The sequence below is a fragment of the Fistularia commersonii genome, chromosome 19, assembly GCF_037954325.1.
Source record: "Fistularia commersonii isolate RoL2024-O1a breed Wild chromosome 19, RoL_Fcom_v1.0, whole genome shotgun sequence".
Taxonomy (NCBI): domain Eukaryota; kingdom Metazoa; phylum Chordata; class Actinopteri; order Syngnathiformes; family Fistulariidae; genus Fistularia; species Fistularia commersonii.
In genome coordinates, this window is record NC_141302.1 from 9,884,670 (window position 1) to 9,904,915 (window position 20,246).

At 40.6% G+C, this 20,246-nt stretch overlaps 2 protein-coding genes across 2 annotated transcripts; both read right to left on the bottom strand.

Moving 5' to 3' along the window:
- Positions 1 to 109: 109 nt before the first annotated feature.
- Positions 110 to 8,097, bottom strand: LOC147223656 (phospholipase A-2-activating protein-like). Its single transcript, XM_086166140.1, has 14 exons — positions 7,949 to 8,097; positions 7,625 to 7,818; positions 7,410 to 7,510; positions 6,895 to 7,015; positions 4,550 to 4,717; positions 4,226 to 4,361; positions 3,849 to 4,018; positions 3,620 to 3,771; positions 3,324 to 3,543; positions 2,993 to 3,055; positions 2,896 to 2,917; positions 2,636 to 2,793; positions 1,446 to 1,613; positions 110 to 706 (listed from the first exon to the last, which is right to left on the bottom strand). The coding sequence occupies exons 1-14, from the start codon at positions 8,095 to 8,097 to the stop codon at positions 138 to 140; spliced, it is 2,391 nt and encodes a 796-aa protein (XP_086022266.1). The 3' UTR covers positions 110 to 137.
- A 1,066-nt stretch (positions 8,098 to 9,163) lies between these two features.
- LOC147223657 (phospholipase A-2-activating protein-like) lies at positions 9,164 to 19,243 on the bottom strand. The gene is made up of 14 exons (XM_086165948.1): positions 19,015 to 19,243; positions 18,420 to 18,613; positions 18,172 to 18,272; positions 17,535 to 17,655; positions 17,191 to 17,358; positions 16,865 to 17,000; positions 16,391 to 16,560; positions 16,147 to 16,298; positions 15,857 to 16,076; positions 15,454 to 15,519; positions 15,296 to 15,367; positions 15,052 to 15,159; positions 12,596 to 12,766; positions 9,164 to 9,850 (listed from the first exon to the last, which is right to left on the bottom strand). Exons 1-14 carry the CDS (start codon positions 19,161 to 19,163, stop codon positions 9,282 to 9,284), a joined length of 2,397 nt encoding a protein of 798 aa, XP_086022074.1. The 5' UTR covers positions 19,164 to 19,243; the 3' UTR covers positions 9,164 to 9,281.
- Positions 19,244 to 20,246: the final 1,003 nt, after the last annotated feature.

The window sequence follows — 20,246 nt, forward strand, 5'->3', positions numbered from 1 at the left end:
TGCAGAACATATAAACTATGCATGTTCAGAGAGTTCATTAGTCCACTCTTACAGAATAAGGACACGTTTAAGTCTCCACCACAATAAAACGTAAAAAAATAATTGTTAGAAGTGCATTTTATTATTCTTTGTTCACATCACTGAAGTTCTTTTAAAAGCAATTGACAACACTCGCCAACCTTTGATGGATCAGAGACCGATAAGAACTTGGTGATCTGAAAAGTGATTCCCAGGGATCGAGCAAGATCCTGGGCTGTCTGGTCTGAGACCACTGTGGTCCCCAAAGCCACAAGCAGCCTAAACACAGCTTCTTCGTCTTGAACCGTCTCAAGAGCTCTACTGGCCACAGAGAGGCACTGGGCCTTGGCTTCCAGGTCTGGCTGGCTGTGCAAGCAGCCAGCATAGTTGAGAAGCAGGGTTGCCAGGGCAGTGTGGATGTTCTTATTGCAGACTGTGATCAGATCGGCCGCACGTGATAGCACCGTTTCACGCTGGGCCATGAGGAGGGCTCGACCATGCCTTCCGTTAAAGCAGTTACACAGAGTCCGCAGCGCCAGCATCTGATTGGCAGGGCGTCCCTCAGGCTTCATCAGACTCAGGAGGTGGTTGCAGAGCTGGACACCCTCTGCCTCTCCACAAAGGGTCTCGTTCACCTGTGGGTGGCGCACTGCCAGCCTCATGATGTCCAGGACTGGAAATACAATGTCTATAGTCCAGGGAAAGGATAAAGACATTTTTCAGGTGACCATTAATGTACTGCATACCTTCAAGGTGACCTATAGTTTACACAAAAAGTAAGGAGATTTATGTTTGGTAGATTATTGTCTGTAGTCTGAGAAAAAGGCAGAATTTTTTTTAACTGCTAATGGAGAATAGAATGAACTAAAATGGAATCAAAAAATATACAATAAAGAATATAAACAATATATAAAACCTGTGCAAAAGTGGCAACTAGCAGCATACAACAATGCTTACAGCAGCAACACCTATGGGTGTCTGGATGAATGGATGTATGAGTGAGTGAGTGAGTGAGTGAGTGAGTGAGTGAGTGAGTGAGTGAGTGAGTGAGTGAGTGAGTGAGTGAATAAAAGAACTAATGAAATGTCATCTAAGACAAACCACTTTGGATGGAGGAGTCTGTCACTGAAAGAGCTGCTCAATGCTGCAGTGATATTCTGCATGGGATGAGAGACATGCTCCATACCATGATACCTTTGCTATCATTCTCTCTTCAGCCACCTGTGCTGAGTCCACGTGCAATTATTTTTAAGTTATGCTGTTTTCTTTAGTAAAGTGAGTTTTAGTTGTCTTATCACTCATGGCACTGACAACTGCATTTTCCCATTGGACACAAAAAGTAAGCCCTTCAAATGAAAAGTTGGTTGAAGAAGCAAATAGAAACTTCACAAAAACAAAAATTGTACTTTGTAAAGCTGTTGCTTTACCTTCTGGCCAGTGAGAGGCCTTCAAAAGGAGTTTAATCTGCTGGGTGGTTGGGGGCTCAGAAGATGATGTCCCGCAGATAGACATCAACAGCTTCTCAAGGCTTTCCAGAATATCGAGAGAGAGCTTGTGTTCCTGAGGGGCACGTACATTGAGTTCCTTCAGCTTAGCTGTTGAAAATTTCAAAAGAAAATATCAGATTTGAATGCAATGGGTTTGTGACAGGAAGTAACAATTTAATTGGGAAGAAAATTGGAAGAAGGATCCATTGAGAGGCAAAGGCTGCAATGAACAAGGTAAGGAAGCTGTGGATCTGAAAGCATTTCTGCCAGTCAGAGCCGCACCTCTTCATCTTGCTGATCTGCTTCATGCTCGATCATCTGCAGAATTCAGCAAGTCTGTGTTAAGAGTGAGAGAAACGGGAGCACATAATGAGCTCCTGCTTGAAATTTATCTGCCATTAGCTGCTTTGACAAATCGCCTAAACTGAGATTCCCTCAGTTGTATTGTCAGAACCAATTCAAGGCTAAATATTCTCAGTCTTAAAAAACTCAAAAAATGTTGATGAAGCCCTCAGTGCACTGGGCATCATAGGACATCAAGACATTTCATAATAACACTGAAGAAGGAAAATCCTATGGGGACAAGTAAGTGGGTTTTTTGACAACAGGTCATGGCTTGATCAAATGACAGTGTTGATGATGATGATAATGATGATGATTATAAAAGACCTGTAACACTTAAGGCATGGTTCACATAACATATGTTGTGTTCAGTGCATTAGAAGATGCTATGTCAGAAATACCTAATTCCTGGAAATGTATACAGTCAGTATCAGTTGCTACTGTTACTTGTGTTCATTTTATTCAATAAACGAAGCTCAGTTGGCTTGGTGGCTCAGGTACATTACTGTTTACATTCACCATGAACAAGGAACAAGACAGGAGATCTTCCAGACATACTGAAAATGGCAGTAATTGGCTCTGGATCAACAAAAAAGAGTTCACATGTGGGAGTGAATTAGAATGTGGACCAACTTAATAACCAAAAAGATGACATCAGTCACTTGGCCATTCTATGCAGTGTTCCATGTGCAACAAAGAGCACACTGTGTTTTTACTGATTATCAGAAGAACAAGCGTTTATTTACTCTGTAGTTTTGCATTATCATGCACTTATTGTAAATATTCACCTATTATTTTTGAAGCATTGGCTTGCTCAAAGGTCACACCATCTATCTTGGGAAAGTAATTGTTGGCAGCTGTCTTTTTGAGGGCTGCTGAGGAGTGGGCACCTCCACCTACCAGAAATAGACAGTAATGTGATTCAATCAAAACACAACTACCATCACTTTAAATGCAAGGTATATGGAACCTAACATTTAATCAAATGAACTGATTGTTTGCTTCTGACATGGTTTGGATTTCTAAAATTTCCTGGTGTAGATCTGACCCTGCACTGTAATGACCAGAGCCTGCGTGCAAGAAAAATTGAGCTGTCAAGATCTCACCGCTCTCTTTATTTTGTTTGCCAAAATAACATTTTGTACCTATGAAGGGATCTGCTCCAAAACTTGGCTGACCCTCCAAGGATCCAGAAGTGTACCAAGCACCTCCCGTCAGAAGAAGACAAAGATAAGACTATTGCACAACAAAATGACAAACTGATTGATATCTGGTGCAGCTGATTGTGAGGAAATTTGTGCACATCAACTTTGCAAACAAGAGAATTGATGGGAACTGAAAAGTGGTATTAACACTTGAATGTAATAATGATGATTAAATATTCCAATTAGGAACTCTGTGGAAAGTCAAACTTTGACAATGAAAATAGCCCAAGAATTTTTGTTAAAAAATAGAAGCTTAAGCTTCTGGTCTCACCAGTGAATGGATCACCACCAGAAGGCCGGGCGGGACCCACCACATGTCCTTTGGTGTTTTCTATAATGAAACTGCCAACTTGATCAAGGAACATTGAACTTAGGTCATTCTTCTGCAAAAAATTATGTGCAGTCAGCCAGGGGTCATCTGACACATTGTAAGGCAGCTTCATGGGTGGGTCTCCCTCGTTCACGTAAATAGTGAAGACGTAGTCGTACTCCTGAGAGGACAGTAAAGGTCACTCAAGTGCACCAAAACACACAGAGTGTTTTCAATGTTTGGTCTTTTGGCCTTACCTTTCCACCATACATTACCCTCTTCGAGGTCTGTTGGTTTGTCCCCCTGACCATGTCTCCAATCTTCACCCAGTGCCCATCCTTTCCACTCCACTGGTATGCCTCTACTTTCTGTCCATCTTTAATGAGACATGTCTGTCCATCACGAATACCTGGAGAAAACATGCCTCTTGATTGTCACATATCATGGTATTATTTTCAATAAAATCTTTTTGAGAACCTGTAATACCAGGCTCTCTGAGGTGTTCCCTTCCAGGAAGGTCCTCCAGTGTGATGTCGTTCAGGTCTCCTGTTTTGGGATCAAAAGTAGCTTCGGAAATCTTGTCCTCAAAGGCCTGAAGGTCCTCTGCACTGGCCATACGATCCTCAGCCTCGGTAAACACATGGATTATTCCGTCACTGCAGTAAAGAAAAACAAGTTTGCAAATAATCTCCCTATCCTTTGCGTTTTATGCGACAATACCCATAATGTTGTGTGAATGTGATACAAACATCTGACACTACTGCAATGGAAGCAGTGAAAACAGTATTTAAGTATACAAAAAACATGAATCATGTCATCATTACAGACTGACCACAGTGTAAGCTCTCTAACAGTTCAGTTACCTGGCTCCCACAGCAATATCACAATTGGGTAGAATACAGCAGCAGCAAACAAACTGAGCAGGCAGATGAATGGTCTGAGCACTCTCTCCTCTCCTCCATACTCTCACTGTTCTTTCTGCTTCCGTAGTCACAAACCCTGATGGAAAGACTGATTGAGTTAGCCAGGCATCTTACAGCAGGCAAACCAATGCATACTGTCAACATTTTCAATGCCTGAAATTAATTAAGGATTATTACTGAAATATTTACACCAAACATGTAACTGTCAGTTTTGGTCAGACAAAAGGCCCATTATTTCATTAGGAAATATTTTTATGAACCTACCTTTGCCATTGGGGAAGACAGCGATGCTGGAAATGTAGTTGCTGTGGTTGTAATAGACCTGAACACACTCTCCTGTCACCAGCCATCTTCTGATACTAGTGTCATTGCTGTAAGAGAAGAACTCCATGTTGCTGATCACCACGAGTCCCCGAACACAGTCATCGTGACCTAAATAGGGAAATAAAGTTGTGTTTTTTTTTTCATGGCTTAAACACTGTGGCTTCATAGACATGATTAAATACTTAACATTTTCCTCCATGATTTATTCAGCAGAAATATCTCCCACTTTCATAGAAAATTCACTGTAGAAAAAGATAAATTCTGCCTCAGGGGGTCACAAGCTGATGTCTACCTGAGCTGGTCCCAAGCCTGAATAAATGCAGAGGGTTGTGTCAGGAAGGACACCTGGCGTAAAATTTTGCCCAAACCAAACATGTGAATCAAACCTAACAGTCTCACACCGATCGGTTGAGGTCCAGGATAACTATGACTGCCATGGGTACCGATGACCTACAGGGTACCTGTGGAAACTGGGTTACTGTGGGTCGAAGAAGGGTAGGGAAGAGGGTGTGTTCAGAAGCAGAGAGAGAAGAGGAAAAGCAAGAGTCTGGGACTGAGAGTAGGGACTCTGAATATTGGGACGATGACAGGAAAAGGAAGCTTAGAAGCATGCTTAGAAGCATGCTTAGGAGCAGGCTTTAAGTTGTTCTATCATGGTACTGACAGGATGAGAAATGGAGTAGGAGTTATCTTGAAGGAGGAGCTATTGAGGAATGTTTTGGTTTGAAAAGAATATGAGATAGACTTATGAATCTGGAACTGGAAATTGAAGGTGTGAGGCTCAGTGTTGTTAGTGGCTATGCCCCGCAGGTGGGCTGTAGAATATCCCCAGAGATGAGAGTGGTAATTGGTGCAGACTTCAATGGGAATGTTGTTGCAGGCAATAGAGGGGATAAAGAAGTGATGGGCAGATTTGGAATACAGGATAGGACAGAGGGACAAATGGTGGTAGACTTTGCAAAAAGGATTGGAAGTGGCTGTAGTGAACACTTTTTTCCAGAGAAGACAGGAACACAGGGTAATTTATAAGAGCAGAGGTGGGAGCACGCAGGTAGACAGCATTTTGTATAGATGTGGTGACCTAAAAGAGATCAGTGATTGCAAAGTAGTGGTAGGTGAGACTGTAGCATATATCAGGGTGCCAAGAGAGGAACTCCGGTATTGTATGAGGAGGTCTTGAGTGGCAGAGAAGTATGTTAGACTGGTGCAGGACATGTATGCTAGCTGTGAGACAGTAGTGTGGTGTGCTGTATGTGTAAAAGAGAAGTTCAAGGTAGAGGTGGGACTTCATCAGGGATCAGCTCTGAGGCCCTTCTTGTTTGCAGTGATGATGGACAGGCTGACAGATGAGGTTTGACAGGAATTTCCATGGAGCACGATGTTTGCAGATGACATTATGATCTGTAGTGAGAGCAGGGAACAGGATGAGGAAAATCTAGAGAGGTGGAGGTATGCTCTGGAAAGGAGAGGAATGAAAGTTAGTCGCAGCAAGACAGAATATATGTGTGTGAATGAGAGGAACTCGGGTGGAGCGGTGAGGCTACAGGGAGTGGAGATCAAGAAATTGGAGGATTTCAAGCACTTAGGGTTAACAGTCCAGAACAACGGAGAGTGTGGAAAAGAGGTAAAGAAATTAGTTCAAGCAGGTTGGAATTGGTGGAGAAAATTATCAGGGGTACTATATGATCGAAGGCTATCAGCCAGAATGAAAGGTATACAAGACAGTGGTGAGACCAGCAATGCCATATGGCCTAGAAACACTGACAATGACGAAAAGACAGGAGGCAAAGGTATGGGTCGCAGACATGGAGATGCTAAGGTTCTCTTTGGGAGTGACCAGGATGGATAGGATCAGGAATGTGGGTATCAGAGGAAAAGCATGTTTGACATTTAGAGAGAAGGTCAGAGAAGCCAGAATGAGATGGCTCGGTCATGTACAGAGAAGGGATACTGAATATATTGGTAGACAGATACTTCAACTGGAGCTGCCAGGCAGGAGTTCTAGAGGAAGACCAAAGAGAGGATTTCTGGCCATAGTGAGCGTGGATATGTAGTTAGTTGCTGTGAGAGAGGAGGATACAGAGAACAGGGTTCAATGGTGAGGGTTAATTCGCTCTGGCGACCCCCAAAGGGAAAAGCCAAAAGGAGAAGATTTGGTGAAATCTTATTATGTATATCTTGGCAAATTGAGCTTTTTGATTTTGGTAACTGTGGAACTGGTAAGTGGTAACTGACTGTGGAAAAATATAGACTTGGTTCCATTAACCACCTGCAAAAACACTGACCTGTAAACATTCTTTCACATCGGCCAGCCTTCCAAAGTTTTATGGTTTTATCTGCTGATCCTGACAGCATAAGGCCTCGTTCAGGAAAGATAGCAACAGCCCATACAGCTGCAGAGTGGCCCTGCAGTGAGATGAACACAAATTCTGTTCAATCAACTGGCCCAGGTATATTTCTGCATGCAGCAGCTTTAAGCAACAGATGTGTAAGTACTTCTTCATCCAGTTTTGAGCAAAACTTCACTGCAAATCCTGTCTGCGATGTCACAAATGAGAATGGGCATAACTATTAAACGTAAGAGTCAGTGGCCATTGAGGACAAGCAGACTGTGTATGAATCAAAAGTCTTGTTTATACGGACTTTTTGAGAATTTTATACATTTTTCTCTTTAAAAATATTACTCAAAATGCTTTGAGCTGTGAGAAATTTTGGAAGTTGAAGGAGTTTTTTTTTGCAATAATATAATGGCAAACCACAATGAATCAGATAAATGTGGTGAGAAGCAGCTTTGGCATACCTCCAGTGTCATTACACACTTCTCATTGAGCCAGACCTTAGCTGTGTTGTCCCAAGAGCCACTCAAAAGAGTCCCAAACTTCCCAGAAGACAGTGCACAGACTGGAAGAAAATGCATTTTTAAGTTAGCACTTGATTCTTATACCACATAATGCCTCTGCACTGACAGGTATTATGGTTCCCATGTTATCAAAACTGAAGAGGAGAAAAACTCACCTGTCTTTTTGTGACCTTTGAGGGTATAAAGGGGTTGTGGTTGATCCAGTGAGAATACACAGATGTTGTTATCGTTCCCCCCAGTGGCTATAAGTCCTTTTGGGTATGTTTCACTTGGGGCAATGATGCATACACAGGAAGCAATGTCTGAGTTGCCAGATATACAGTGCATCTCTATGAAACCCTTGTCTGGACTGTGGAGATAAAGAAAGTGAATACATCATCTTGTTTAGTAGAAAGGAGTTGAAAAAAGCATGTGCAGACAAAAGAGCACGGCAAATACACAAAGTCACTTCTTGAAAGATGCAGGCTGATGCTTGCCACCTTGGGTTTGGAGCCCATATCCTTCCAGTTCGATCTCTAGATACAGATACAAAGGCTCCATCCGGAAAAGCAGCAGTAACAAGTCCTCTGACGTCCTGTTTGTGCCCCTGAATGGAGCAACTGAGTTTATATGAGTTAGATGATGCCATTTTGCCTAAAATGGCAGACAACTGAAGGCACACTGTGGGAAGCACACTGAAAGAAGGAAAAGGGAAACTTTGTTGTCACCAAGTAGAGCTGTGATATTGAAAAGGGGAAACTGTGATGTCACAAAGCTGGTGGAGTGAGTATTGGGGCATTCCCTGAGGGGGAGATGAAAACTGACAGAAGGAACTTAAGAGGAAGTGTGAAGTGAATGTTGTGTGAATTTTTGTTTAATCTATTTTACAAAAAGAAAAAAAGGGAGCTGTAAATAAGTGGATGGTTTGCTGTCACTAGTGGGAAGCTGATTGCCTGATGTCACAGTGTGGGCCTTCCAACAAAAAGGCATTGTCAAAGGCAAAACAGCCAAAAACAAAAGAAAGCAATGTGTCATTGGGAGATAGCAGCATGATCTTACTCACTGCTAAATAAACAGATGACATCAACATCAACATCAATATTTGATGTATTTTGGCTATGTTAATAATTTGGAACCGTATTTGGTGAAACTTTCAGAGTGGAATATATTGAGGTTCTCTTCGGGAGTGACAAGGATGGATAGGATCACGAATGAGTCCATCAGAGGGACAGCGCATGTTAGATATTTTGGAGAGATCAAAGAAGCCAGACAAAGATGGGTCGGTCATGTGCAGAGGAGGGATAGTGAATATATTGGTAAATAGATGGTGGAATTGTAGCTGCCAGGCAGGAGGTCTAGAGGGAAACAAAAGAGAAGATTTATGGAAGTGGTGAGAGAGGATATGGAGTTAGTTGGTGTGAGAGAGGATACAGAGACTATGGTTAGATGGAGGTTAATTCCCTGTGGCAACCCCTGATGGGAAAAGCCACAAGGAAAAGAAGATTTGGTGAAACTTTATTTTGTATATCTTGGCAAATTGAGCTTTTTGATTTAGGTCATTATCAGATATCACACATAGGCCCTCTCCACTTGTTTCACATTTCTATCATTGTTCTACAGTGTTACTGTTTGATGCCCCGAGACCATTAGACACACTTTCATCCAAAGTAGTATAGGGTCTTTGCAAAATATTAATGAGAACACAGACTATGATTATCCAGATATTCTGTTTGTCTTTTATTGCAGAACATACAAGTATTTAAGTCTCCACCACAATAAAGCAGAACAGAGTAGTCGTAAGAAAGAAGGGCATTCTTTCTTTAATGATTTGTATCACAGAAGTTCTTTTAAAACCAGCTGACAACACTCGCCAACTTTTGATGGATCAGATACTGATGAGTATTTAGAAATCTGAGAGTTGACTCCCAGGGATCGAGCGAGATCCTGGGCCGTCTGATCTGAGACCACTGTGGTCCCCAAAGCCACAAGCAGCCTAAACACAGCTTCTTTGTCTTGAACCGTCTCAAGAGCTCTACTGGCAACAGAGAGGCACTGGGCCTTGGCTTCCAGGTCTGGCTGGCTGTGCAAGCAGCCGGCATAGTTGAGAACCAGGGTTGCCAGGGCAGTGTGGATGTTCTTATTGCAGACTGTGACTAGATCGGCCGCACGTGAAAGCACCGTTTCACGCTGGGCCATGAGGAGGGCTCGACCATGCCTTCCGTTAAAGCAGTTACACAGAGTCCGCAGCGCCAGCATCTGATTGGCAGGGCGTCCCTCAGGCTTCATCAGACTCAGGAGGTGGTTGCAGAGCTGGACACCCTCTGCCTCTCCACAAAGGGTCTCGTTCACCTGTGGGTGGCGCACTGCCAGCCTCATGATGTCCAGGACTGGAAACACAATGTCTGTAGTCCAGGGAAAGGATAAAGACATTTTTCAGGTGACCATTAATGTACTTCCATACCCTCAATGTGACGTATAGTTTACACAAAAAGTAAGGACGTCGTTTTTGGCAGATTACTCCCTTGTCATGTATGGTTCCACTGTATGCTACTGAGACTCCTGGAATAGTTAAATTGCTAAATTGCCAATTTGTCTTGTTTTTCAGACTTCAAGCCACTAAATTACACTCAACAGGAGTTAGTAGCATTATGAGTGGTTTGGCAGTGGCAGAGATTTGCTGCTCATCCTACATGTACATGATCCTTACAAATGCGCCCCCATTAAAAAGGGAAATAAACAGGCTTTTCAACAGTATGAGATTTATGACCAAACATTGTTACGAGAAGGAAATAATCCACCAAGTTTTCCTGGCTTTTTGGTTTATGTTTACATGGTTCCAATTATTTTATTGAAATTAATATTTTTTTGCCTGCTACAATATGACATACAATAAGTTCTCATGTCATACTGTGACACCCCCCCATTTGTTCACTGTATTTTCTCCATTTTGCCTGATTGCTTCTATCTTGATTCCTCCTATTAATTTGTACAAACATACTGTAAGTAATAAGAACTGCCACTGGTTCAAATAGACATGTAAGTCTTTGGTTTTCATTGTGTTTTCATCTCAATTTTCAAAGTGCGTGTGCATGTCACTCAGGTGTGCAACTACATTCCCCCAAAATGTATTAAAGCAATGCAGACAATTTGTTATTTTTTGCTTTAAACTTAAAAAAATGGATTTGACTTCAAAAGAGGAATAGGAGGCAGGAAATCAAGATAGAATTATTTATATCCGGGTATTTTCACCTGGATATGCAACTAAAACATAGCATTTTTTGTACCTGAATGACAAATTCTTGAGCCCTAAAGTAGATTAAAGTGAATAATACTTAATATCTAGCTGCAAATCCTTTGTTTTGGGATGCTTTTCCAGACTTTCACCACAATCTCGTTCAGTTGTTTTTTTGTTTTTGTGGGTTAGTCCTTTCAGTCTTCTCTTTAGCAGGTAAAATGCAGCTCTACAGGGTATAAGTCTGGAGATCAACTCGGCCATTCTAAAATTTTTCCCTTCTTGCCCCCGATGACCTTGTTGTTTTTCCAGTGTTTTGGGTCATTATCTTGCTTCATGATGAAGGACCTCCCTATCCATTTTGTTGCATTTTTTTAAATTGGCAGAGAAATGTTTCTTCAGCATGTGTTTCATCATCAATTAAGATGTATGAGCATGTCAGAGAACAAGCCATCCAAACCAAAGCCATGTCTCACAGATGACCTTGTATGTTTGGGATCACAAGCAGATCCTGCTTTTCTCCAAACTTTTGCCTTTTCCATCACTTTGGCAAAGCTTTTTTGTCACATTTGTTTATAAAACTTTGTCCTAGGATTTCTGAAGCTTGTCTTGTAGTAATTGGAACATCCCACTTTGGCCTGACACTGGAAGTAGACATTAAGCACTATTTATTGTTTGAGTAATTGATGTAATAGGACGTGAGACGACCATGGCCAACTTTTCATATCACATGAGAGGGAGGTTTTAAACAACGAATGCTATCTTCGAAGTTGTGTTTAAGATCCAGATGTAAATACCTGGAAATAAAAGGTAAAATGTTTATCTCTTGTCCCACATTTATCTTTGGATGTCAAACTCAAATGTTTTCAGTCGATAAAAATAACTAACAGACAAATAATGATATGTAGTAATAGTTTCTGTGAAATAATAAAAATAATAATAGACATTGGCCACACTGTTCCAATACATTTGGAGGAGAGTGTACATTCATTGGAAGAAAACTAGCTCAAGATGCAGCTACCTTATTATCTGCTGTCATAGACAAAGGGACAAGTGTGAAATTCTGAGTGAAACCATGCCCATTTAAGACTTTTTAACAGTAGTTATCTCTAAGCTGTTGCTCTACTGAAACGAGAGAATGTTTCATCTTGCAGCACACATCCAACATATATACATATTTACAACATATTATTAAACAACACACATACTGCTCCTCAATCACTTAGAGGAGCTTGTGGTTGCAGGAGAGAAAAACCTCACAATCGTGGACCTCTACTTACAGAAAGTTGATAGTTTGGTCTACAGGCATTTTTTGGGGGGAAAAATTAAGTCCTAATCATGGTTTGAGAAGTGGCTAAATTTAACACTTAAGTTTGTTTTCACTCACAAAGCAGAACGATGGAATCATTTTATTTGACTTGAGCTTTTACTGATTTTTTTTTTTAATTTTACATGTGTTCCATGACTGGAAAATTGCTCAGTCATTATCCAAGATGCATGGAAAACCCTGGTTTATCATGCTTCTCCATATTTTCTATTATATTACTCTCTGCTGGTATTACTTTTTCTAAATGTTGGACTATTACAGCCATTCAATTCATTAGGTTTAATGTGTTCTTACATTACATTTAACATACTATAAGTTGCTATAGTGTAGTATGTCTTTTAATATCCCAAACCAATAGAGGGATAGGTCAAGGCTTTTGAAAATCGCATTGGGGATGTGTAATTTAAGCCAATCTATAAAATGACAAAATATATTCTCAGGCAATTATGAATTAATCTAATCTACTACTATAACCTAATCTACTAAAATACCACACCAGAGAGATCTAGAATAAATGTTATTATAACACATCATGTATTTGCTTTGGAAAATTACTTGATAAGAACTTATTTGAGTATTATAAATTACCTTCAGGCCAATGAGAGGCCTTCCAGAGCAGGTTGATCTGCTGGATGGTTGGGGGGGGCTCAGAGGAGGATGGCCCACAGACAGACATCAACAGCCTCTCTAGGCTTTCCAGTATATCTTCAGAGAGCTTGTGTTCAGGGGGGGCACCAGCATTCAGTTCCTTCAACTTGGCTGATGAAAAGGGGGCAGTGAAAATAAATGTAATTGCTTGAAAAAAATGCTCCTGCCAGGATAATGTTGGTTATATTTTATGTTATAAGTTATAACAGGAGTTGGCTCCATTTGATATTTTTATGATGTTCTGCCATCAAGACATTGGACACTTGTGATTAATCAAACAAGAGCATAGTATAACGTTATGGAAAGATCTCTTCAACATATGTGAAGTGGAATCAGGGAATCTAGAAAAACCTTAGAGAATCCTGAAAATGAGCCCTCACTCAAGTTGACTACACAACACAGAAATCATCGCTGACTGTTCCATCTGCCGACTGGCCTTCATACAGCCATGGCGGTTAATATTAAAACCACTCAAGGAATGGCTGAAGGTCAACAATATGACCTTGACAGCGGCTACCATCTTTAAGAGGATAGAGGGATATCCAAAGACTCATGATGAGCAAGACTTGCGCAAGATAGGAGACCTCTCTGCGGTCACTACATTTAAATAGTTTCTGTTAAAAGTTTCTGGAGCTATCAGTTAATCTAATGTCATGCTTTTTAATGCCACTTTAAACAAATTTAATACCCATTTCCAGCTGCAGATATGTTTACTTATAATAATGTCAATCATTTCCATCTGAAATAGATTTTGCGTGCTAATGGAACTAAAGTGATAATGGAACTAAAGAATCACATGGAGTTAATTATCTGTATGTTTATTAGTGCTAATTTATTTAGTGTGTTTCCTTTTTTCTACAACTGTCTCAACATTTTTCAGTTCAAAGCGTTGAGTATTTGACATGGTGATCATTTGAGCTCTGAGTGCACTGCCTGTGTCGTTTTCAGCTTTCTCAGCAAGTTTATTAGCATCCTTCTGAAGGCTGGCACACACTTCTGCTAACACAGCCTTTTTTCCCCTCAGTGCTTTCAGCTCATCCTCCAAGGTTTTTTTTTTTTAAGTCCACACTTTCCACGCTCTCATGTCCTCCATACATCGAGGTATATGCTGTATTTTGTACTGACTGAAGCTATGGAAGCCAGTAATTCTTTTGTGAGGGACACTGAGAACACATTCACAAGCTCTGACCTGGACAGAGACCAGTGTGTTCAACAGTGTGTTCAGTTATGTTATGATTTAGCAATATCAGAGTGGGGAAACATTGCCTCAAACAGCTCAGAGACACTATTGTTTAATAGACACGAGCGGTGCTGCACTGCAGTGTTCAGACACCAGAGCAGCTTACCACACGTTGCTGGTCCTGTCCTGTCACAGAACTGCTGGAGGCACACACTGTAGCCATAGTTGTGGTCAGAGCAGCAGCAGCTGTTGTTTCACAATAGAAGCAATTGCTTAGATGGCTCCAGCTAAAAATCCGCCACAATCAACAGCTGTCTGCTTTTGTCCGACTTATGACCATCTGATCGCATATGCGATTTAACCGCATTTATGCCCATTGTGCAAAGTTTAGAAGTTTTCTTGCACATGCTACACAACATCTCAAAGAGTTTTCCACTGACAGGCTTTAACCAGCCTCAGAACAGTCCTTAATCCAATCGCTTTTGACGAAAATTATATTCCCATTTTCCTGACACGACACCACTCTTTGCTCTTTCATCATGCTCAATCATTAATGTTGTAACTTTGTGCACTATCAGAACAGCGTACGTAAAACAATACCCAGTTAAAAGGTTTGGCCTGTCAATCATCACTTATCATCACACTATTCCAATCAAGATGTTCATATAGCCTCATCAAAATAAATTGCGAAGAAAAATGCTTTTTCATCATCAAGTGTACTTAAATTCTTAATGCCTCTAGACCAGTGGTGTCAAACTCAAGGCCTACGGGCTGGATGAGGCCCACGAACAACTTTAATCCGTCTCACAAAGCTAAAAGATACTAGGTTTTATGGGTTAATTGAACAATAGGTACATTAACAGAGCCAAGTACTTTTGGTGGTGAGTAAAGTTTGCAACCCCTGAATAACCAACAAAAGGCTACCAGTTGCTTGCCTATACCACAGGGAATAAGCAGGATGTGTGACATAAGCAAATAAGGGATGAGAACATCTCATGCAAAATAGCTAGTTTCAATAGAAAAAAAGAAATTAATGTCATTGTGTCCTTGTTGCTGTTAATCACCATTTAAACAGACAGGGACCCTTTATCAATGTGGTAATTTTGGTCAATGAGGTCAGTGCAGAGCACTTAATATAGTAACTGTTTTTCCACAATTACATGAGCTTAGTAACACCTCAGTGGCAAATCATCATACACATACGTTAAATGCTTACCTATTATTTGTGAAGTATTGGCTTGCTCAAAGGTCACACCATCAGTCTTTGGAAAGTAAATGTTGGTCATTGTCTGTTTGAGGGCAGCAGAAGAGTAGGCACCTCCACCTGTCAGGAGCAGTCAAATCATAACTATCTGGACAACTATCAAGACAAATGATGTGGATGCACCACTGAACAGTTAGTCCCTTGGAAAACATGCACTGTACTTTTCACAGGAATTATCAAAAAGTTGCTGGTTCACCTGTGAAAGGATCTGCCACACCCACAGGAGCAACTGAGTTCATACCTGACCCTGGAATGTAACGACCAGAGCCTGTATGGAAGGGAAAATACAACTGTGAAATACTAATTGCAGTTGTTATTTGCATAAAAAAATCAGGGTTACAAAGCTAGCTGTACCTGTGAAGGGATCTGCTCCAAAACCTGGCCTTCCATCCAAAGACCCAGGGATGTATCTTGCTCCGCCTGCCCAAAAAGAGATATGAACATCGGCACAGCAGTGAACTACAACAGAACTCAGATGGATGTGTTTCTCTGGTAACAGAATTACCTGGTTTGTTCACCTTTGCAGTAAGGATCAACATGTTGTTGTTTTTTCTCATGATCCATCAGATTTTTTCAATCACTTTTGCAAATTGACTTTAACCCATGTATACTGATTTAATCAATTTGCTCTTCATCTCTGACTAAATGATACCAATGTCTAATATGATTGAGTCGTAGCGACTTTATTAAATCATATGAACACAAGATAATAGAAAAAAGAGGAAAAGCAAGTCCATATGTTTGTAATTAGTCTCACCAGTGAATGGATCACCACCAGAAGGCTGGGCAGGACCCACCACATGTCCTTTGGTGTTTTCAATGATGAAATTGGCAACCTGGTCAAGGAACATTGGACTTAGGTCGTTCTTCTGCAAAAAGTTATGTGCAGTCAGCCAGGGGTCCTCGGACACATTGTAAGGCAGCTTCATGGATGGGCCTCCCTCGTTCACATCAATGGTGAAGACATAGTCGTACTCCTGAGAGGAGAGTAAAGGTCACTTTGGATTGCCATCTTACATGGTACACTGAAGTATCACAAAGCCTTACCTTTCCTTCATACATCACTCTCTTTGAGTTCTGTTCGTTTGCACCGCTAACCACATCCCCTATTTTCATCCAGCGACCATCACTGACACTCCACTGGTATGCCTCAACTTTCTGTCCTTCTTTAATAAGACGTGTCTGTCCATCACGATTTCCTGAATGAATTATAAGAACAAAAACAATGTCGGATGCCAAAAAACATGATATTTTTCAAATATTTCCATAAAGGAATATTAAACTACAATACCAGGCTCATTGAGGTGTTCCTTTCCAGGAAGGTCCTCAAGTTTAATGTCACCGAGGTCACCTGTCTTGGGATCAATAGTAGCTTTGGAAAGCTCGTCTTCAAAAGCCTGAAGGTCCTCTGCACTGGCCATACGGTCCTCGGCCTCCGTAAACACACGGATAATTCCATCACTGCAGTTAGAAAAACAAATTTGCTCAAAGAACAGTTTGTGCTATGCTTTGTTTATGTGACAAACCATCACCTTATGTGAATGCAATATTGAGGTTCTGTCAAAGTACACTTTTAATGTTGTATTGTAGTGAGCCACGAATGTTGTTGTTTATGTTGATACTTGTTTTGTGTGCAATTTTGGGGTTGCTGGGAATGATGAGATTGTGGAATGGGGGAAAAAAGGATTTTAACATTTACAGAGTGGAAAAAAATTAGGTAACATCATTGTCAACCAACTCCATTCTTTTCAAACAGTTCAGTTACCTGGCTCCCACTGCAATATCAGAATTAGGAAGAATGCAGCAACACCAAACAGACTGAGCAGGAAGGCGTATGGTCTGAGCACACTCTCCTTTCCTCCATATTCTCATAGTCCTGTCCTCTCCCGTGGTTACGAAATCTACAGAACAAAGGGCAAAGTGTGATCGAAAGGGGGCGCTTCTTTACATCTTACAGCAAGACCAGCAATGGATGCAAGGGTTTTATCTGGTCTTTCTTCTAAAGCATTTATGTTATACATGTATTTTCAGTTTTCACTTGACAAACAAAAGGCACTACAATTATTGAAATACACATTTGTATGAACCCACCATTGCCATTGGGGAAGATAGCAATGCTGTAAATGTAGTTGGTATGGCTATAATAGACCTGAACACACTCCCCTGTCACCAGCCACCTTCTAATACTAGTGTCATTACTGCAAGAGAAGAACTCCACGTTGCTGATCACTACTAGTCCCCGAACACAGTCTTCATGACCTAAATGGAGAAAAGTTATATTAAAATACAAAATGTATTACTATTAAGACCATGTCCTAAATAGTTTAAAGTTATGCCACACTAAAACATTTTTTCCGTTAAAGTATATTCTTTCAACACACAAATCAAACACTATGTTTACTGCTTTTGTACAAAAAAAAAACACAAACACTGACCTGTGAATGTTCTTTCACAACGGCCAGCCTTCCAAAGTTTTATGGTCTTATCTGCTGCTCCAGACAGCATAAGGCCTTGTTCAGGTAGGATGGCTACAGCCCATACAGCTGCAGAGTGGCCCTGCAGCAAAATGGATACAAATTCTGTTAAGTTACAGTACCCGATCACAACCATGAGGACTAGATTGCCACTTCATCCAACGGTTTTAGCAAAGGTCCATCTTACACACATGTGTATTTCAGAAAACTCTCTGAAATGTGCTCAAAGTTGTAAATGTCTGTTTAGTTATGCAACAATGGCTCAATTCAAGAGACAAAACAAGAATGGAAAATTTTAAAAATATATAATAAATCAGTTGAGACGTTATCACACCTGAAATGCAAATGTGAAGATATGAAAAAAAATCGCCATTATGAATACCTGTCTCATTGAGTTTTGAGACACTATTACCACATAATTTAATCTAAAATAAAATATCAATAAAATCTGTAATAACACTGCTAGCAATATCAAAACAACAATGTAACAACTGCAATAAACACCAACCAATGCAATCAAATTTAATTAATTTGGAATTTTAAGTAAAAAGTAAGGCGCAAGTCTGAGTGAGACCTTACCGAAGAAGTTTTGGCATACCTGCAATGTCATCATACACTTCTCATTGAGCCAGACTTTGGCTGTGGTGTCCCAAGAACCGCTCAAAAGTGTCCCAAATTTCCCAGATGACAGAGCACAAACTGAAAAGGAATATACTTTCAAAGCAGGAACAGATAACTACACAGATATATGACAATAAAAGGTCACAGTGTTTTACTTAAGTCTTGTGTTTCAGATGTAATATTGGTGTGTTGCATTATCACTTCAATGCCAAAAGGAAAAATCACCTGAATTTTTGTGACCTTTGAGAGTGTACAGGGGTTGTGGTTGATCCAATGAAAAAACACAGATATTGTTATCATTCCCCCCTGTGGCTACAAGTCCTCGTGGGTATGTTTCACTTGGTGCAATGATGCATACACAGGAAACAAAATTTGAGTGGCCAGACATACAATGCATCTCTGTGAAACCTTTGTCCGGACTGTAGAGATACAAAAAACGAATGACAGTTACAATTCAAGACAGGATCGCTGACAGTGACTTGGTACACAATAAATACTACCAGACAGAAGACCGTGAACTTCGTAAGTGGTGGAGTATGACAGGAATTTGAGCGTCAGCATCGTTTGCGCTAACTTACAGTTAAATGAATGACAAAGCTAATTTGACTAACGTTAGCAATCCGCAGACTAGCATGCTACCATCTATTGGTTATTGGTTTTAGCCAATAAATAAGTTATTTGTGTGTTGCTTGTTAACTTTCTACGATAATTAGTAAAGGTGCCTTCTCGTACGATTTTTCCGCAAAAATGAAAAGAATAGAAGCCTTCTTGTGTAATTCTATGAGTTAACGTTAGTCGACAGCAGGCTAATGCCCGCTACCTTGTGTTTGGAACCCAGATCCTTCCGGTTCGATCTCTAGACACAGATACAAAGGCTCCTTCTGGGAATACAGCAGTTGCAAGTCCTCTGACGTCCATTTCATGGCCCGGAATGGAACACCTAAGTCTGTATGAGTTAGATGATGCCATTTCGCCTCAACTGCAAAGGGAAAATGTAGGGTAGTGTTGTGGAAAGCGCTGTGTATTGCTGCTGTCAACACACACCATTCGCTAACTCTGGCGGAAGTTAATGACGTCACTTGTGTTCGGCAGCCGATCGCTTCCGCTTTTTTCTTCTTCGCTGTTTAGTTAAGTCTGGCATCCATAGCGCCGTCACCTGCTACATTTCCAAAATCTTCCCTCATTCTGTCTCATTTTTTTCATTTATAATTTAAATAATAATTCTTCTGCATTGGCCCCATTCCCATTTCTCTTCTTCTAAAACCCCCTCTATACATCTCTGCACTTCTATATCTGTTTCACCATTTCACAAATCTCTCCATAATGGTAAGCTAATGGCTGGAAGCGTAGACTACCAAATCTAAATTTCACAAAAAATCTCCCGCTTAATAATACTGAGGATACATTGAAATCCGAGTTGTATTATCTGGAATTATAATTCTCGCTTGTGCTGTGACAATCAGGTTGACCCCTCTTACCTTAAAGTGTGTTGTGTTTTTCATTAAACTGCAACCTAATTTCCCACAGTTGCCCATGAACAGAATTTCTGACAATTTTTTCTTTTTGTTTCATGTCAAATATTATTGTACTGAAATTGTACTCAATTTGAGTTGACGTTACATGACATTTACATCCGGTTCCCGCTGTGCTCGTTGCCGACAGTTGAGCGCAAGAGAGTGAAAGTTAAGTCAATACCGGCGCAATCTTTACATCCTCACAGGGGAATTTTTAAACTGAACGAATAAGATTCTTTTTTTAAATTATGTTACGTCTTATGTTTTTTCGAAGAATCGTGTGATTGGTGGAAAAAAGAAAGAGCTTCGTTCCCGCTGACATCCCTTTGACTGTCAAGATGGTTTTAAAACGAAATCCCAAATGTGTTGCTTTTTGTGACTTGTGAAAATCAAAGATCCAATGTGCACAGGAAGGTCAGCGCGCTTCCTGTCTTTTATGTAAATACTTTTTTACGACTCGTTCTACTTAGTGTCCTAACAGCAGATTGGAGAAGCAACCAGTCTCTTTGTGCTGAGTAAATGGGTTATTAAATACCAA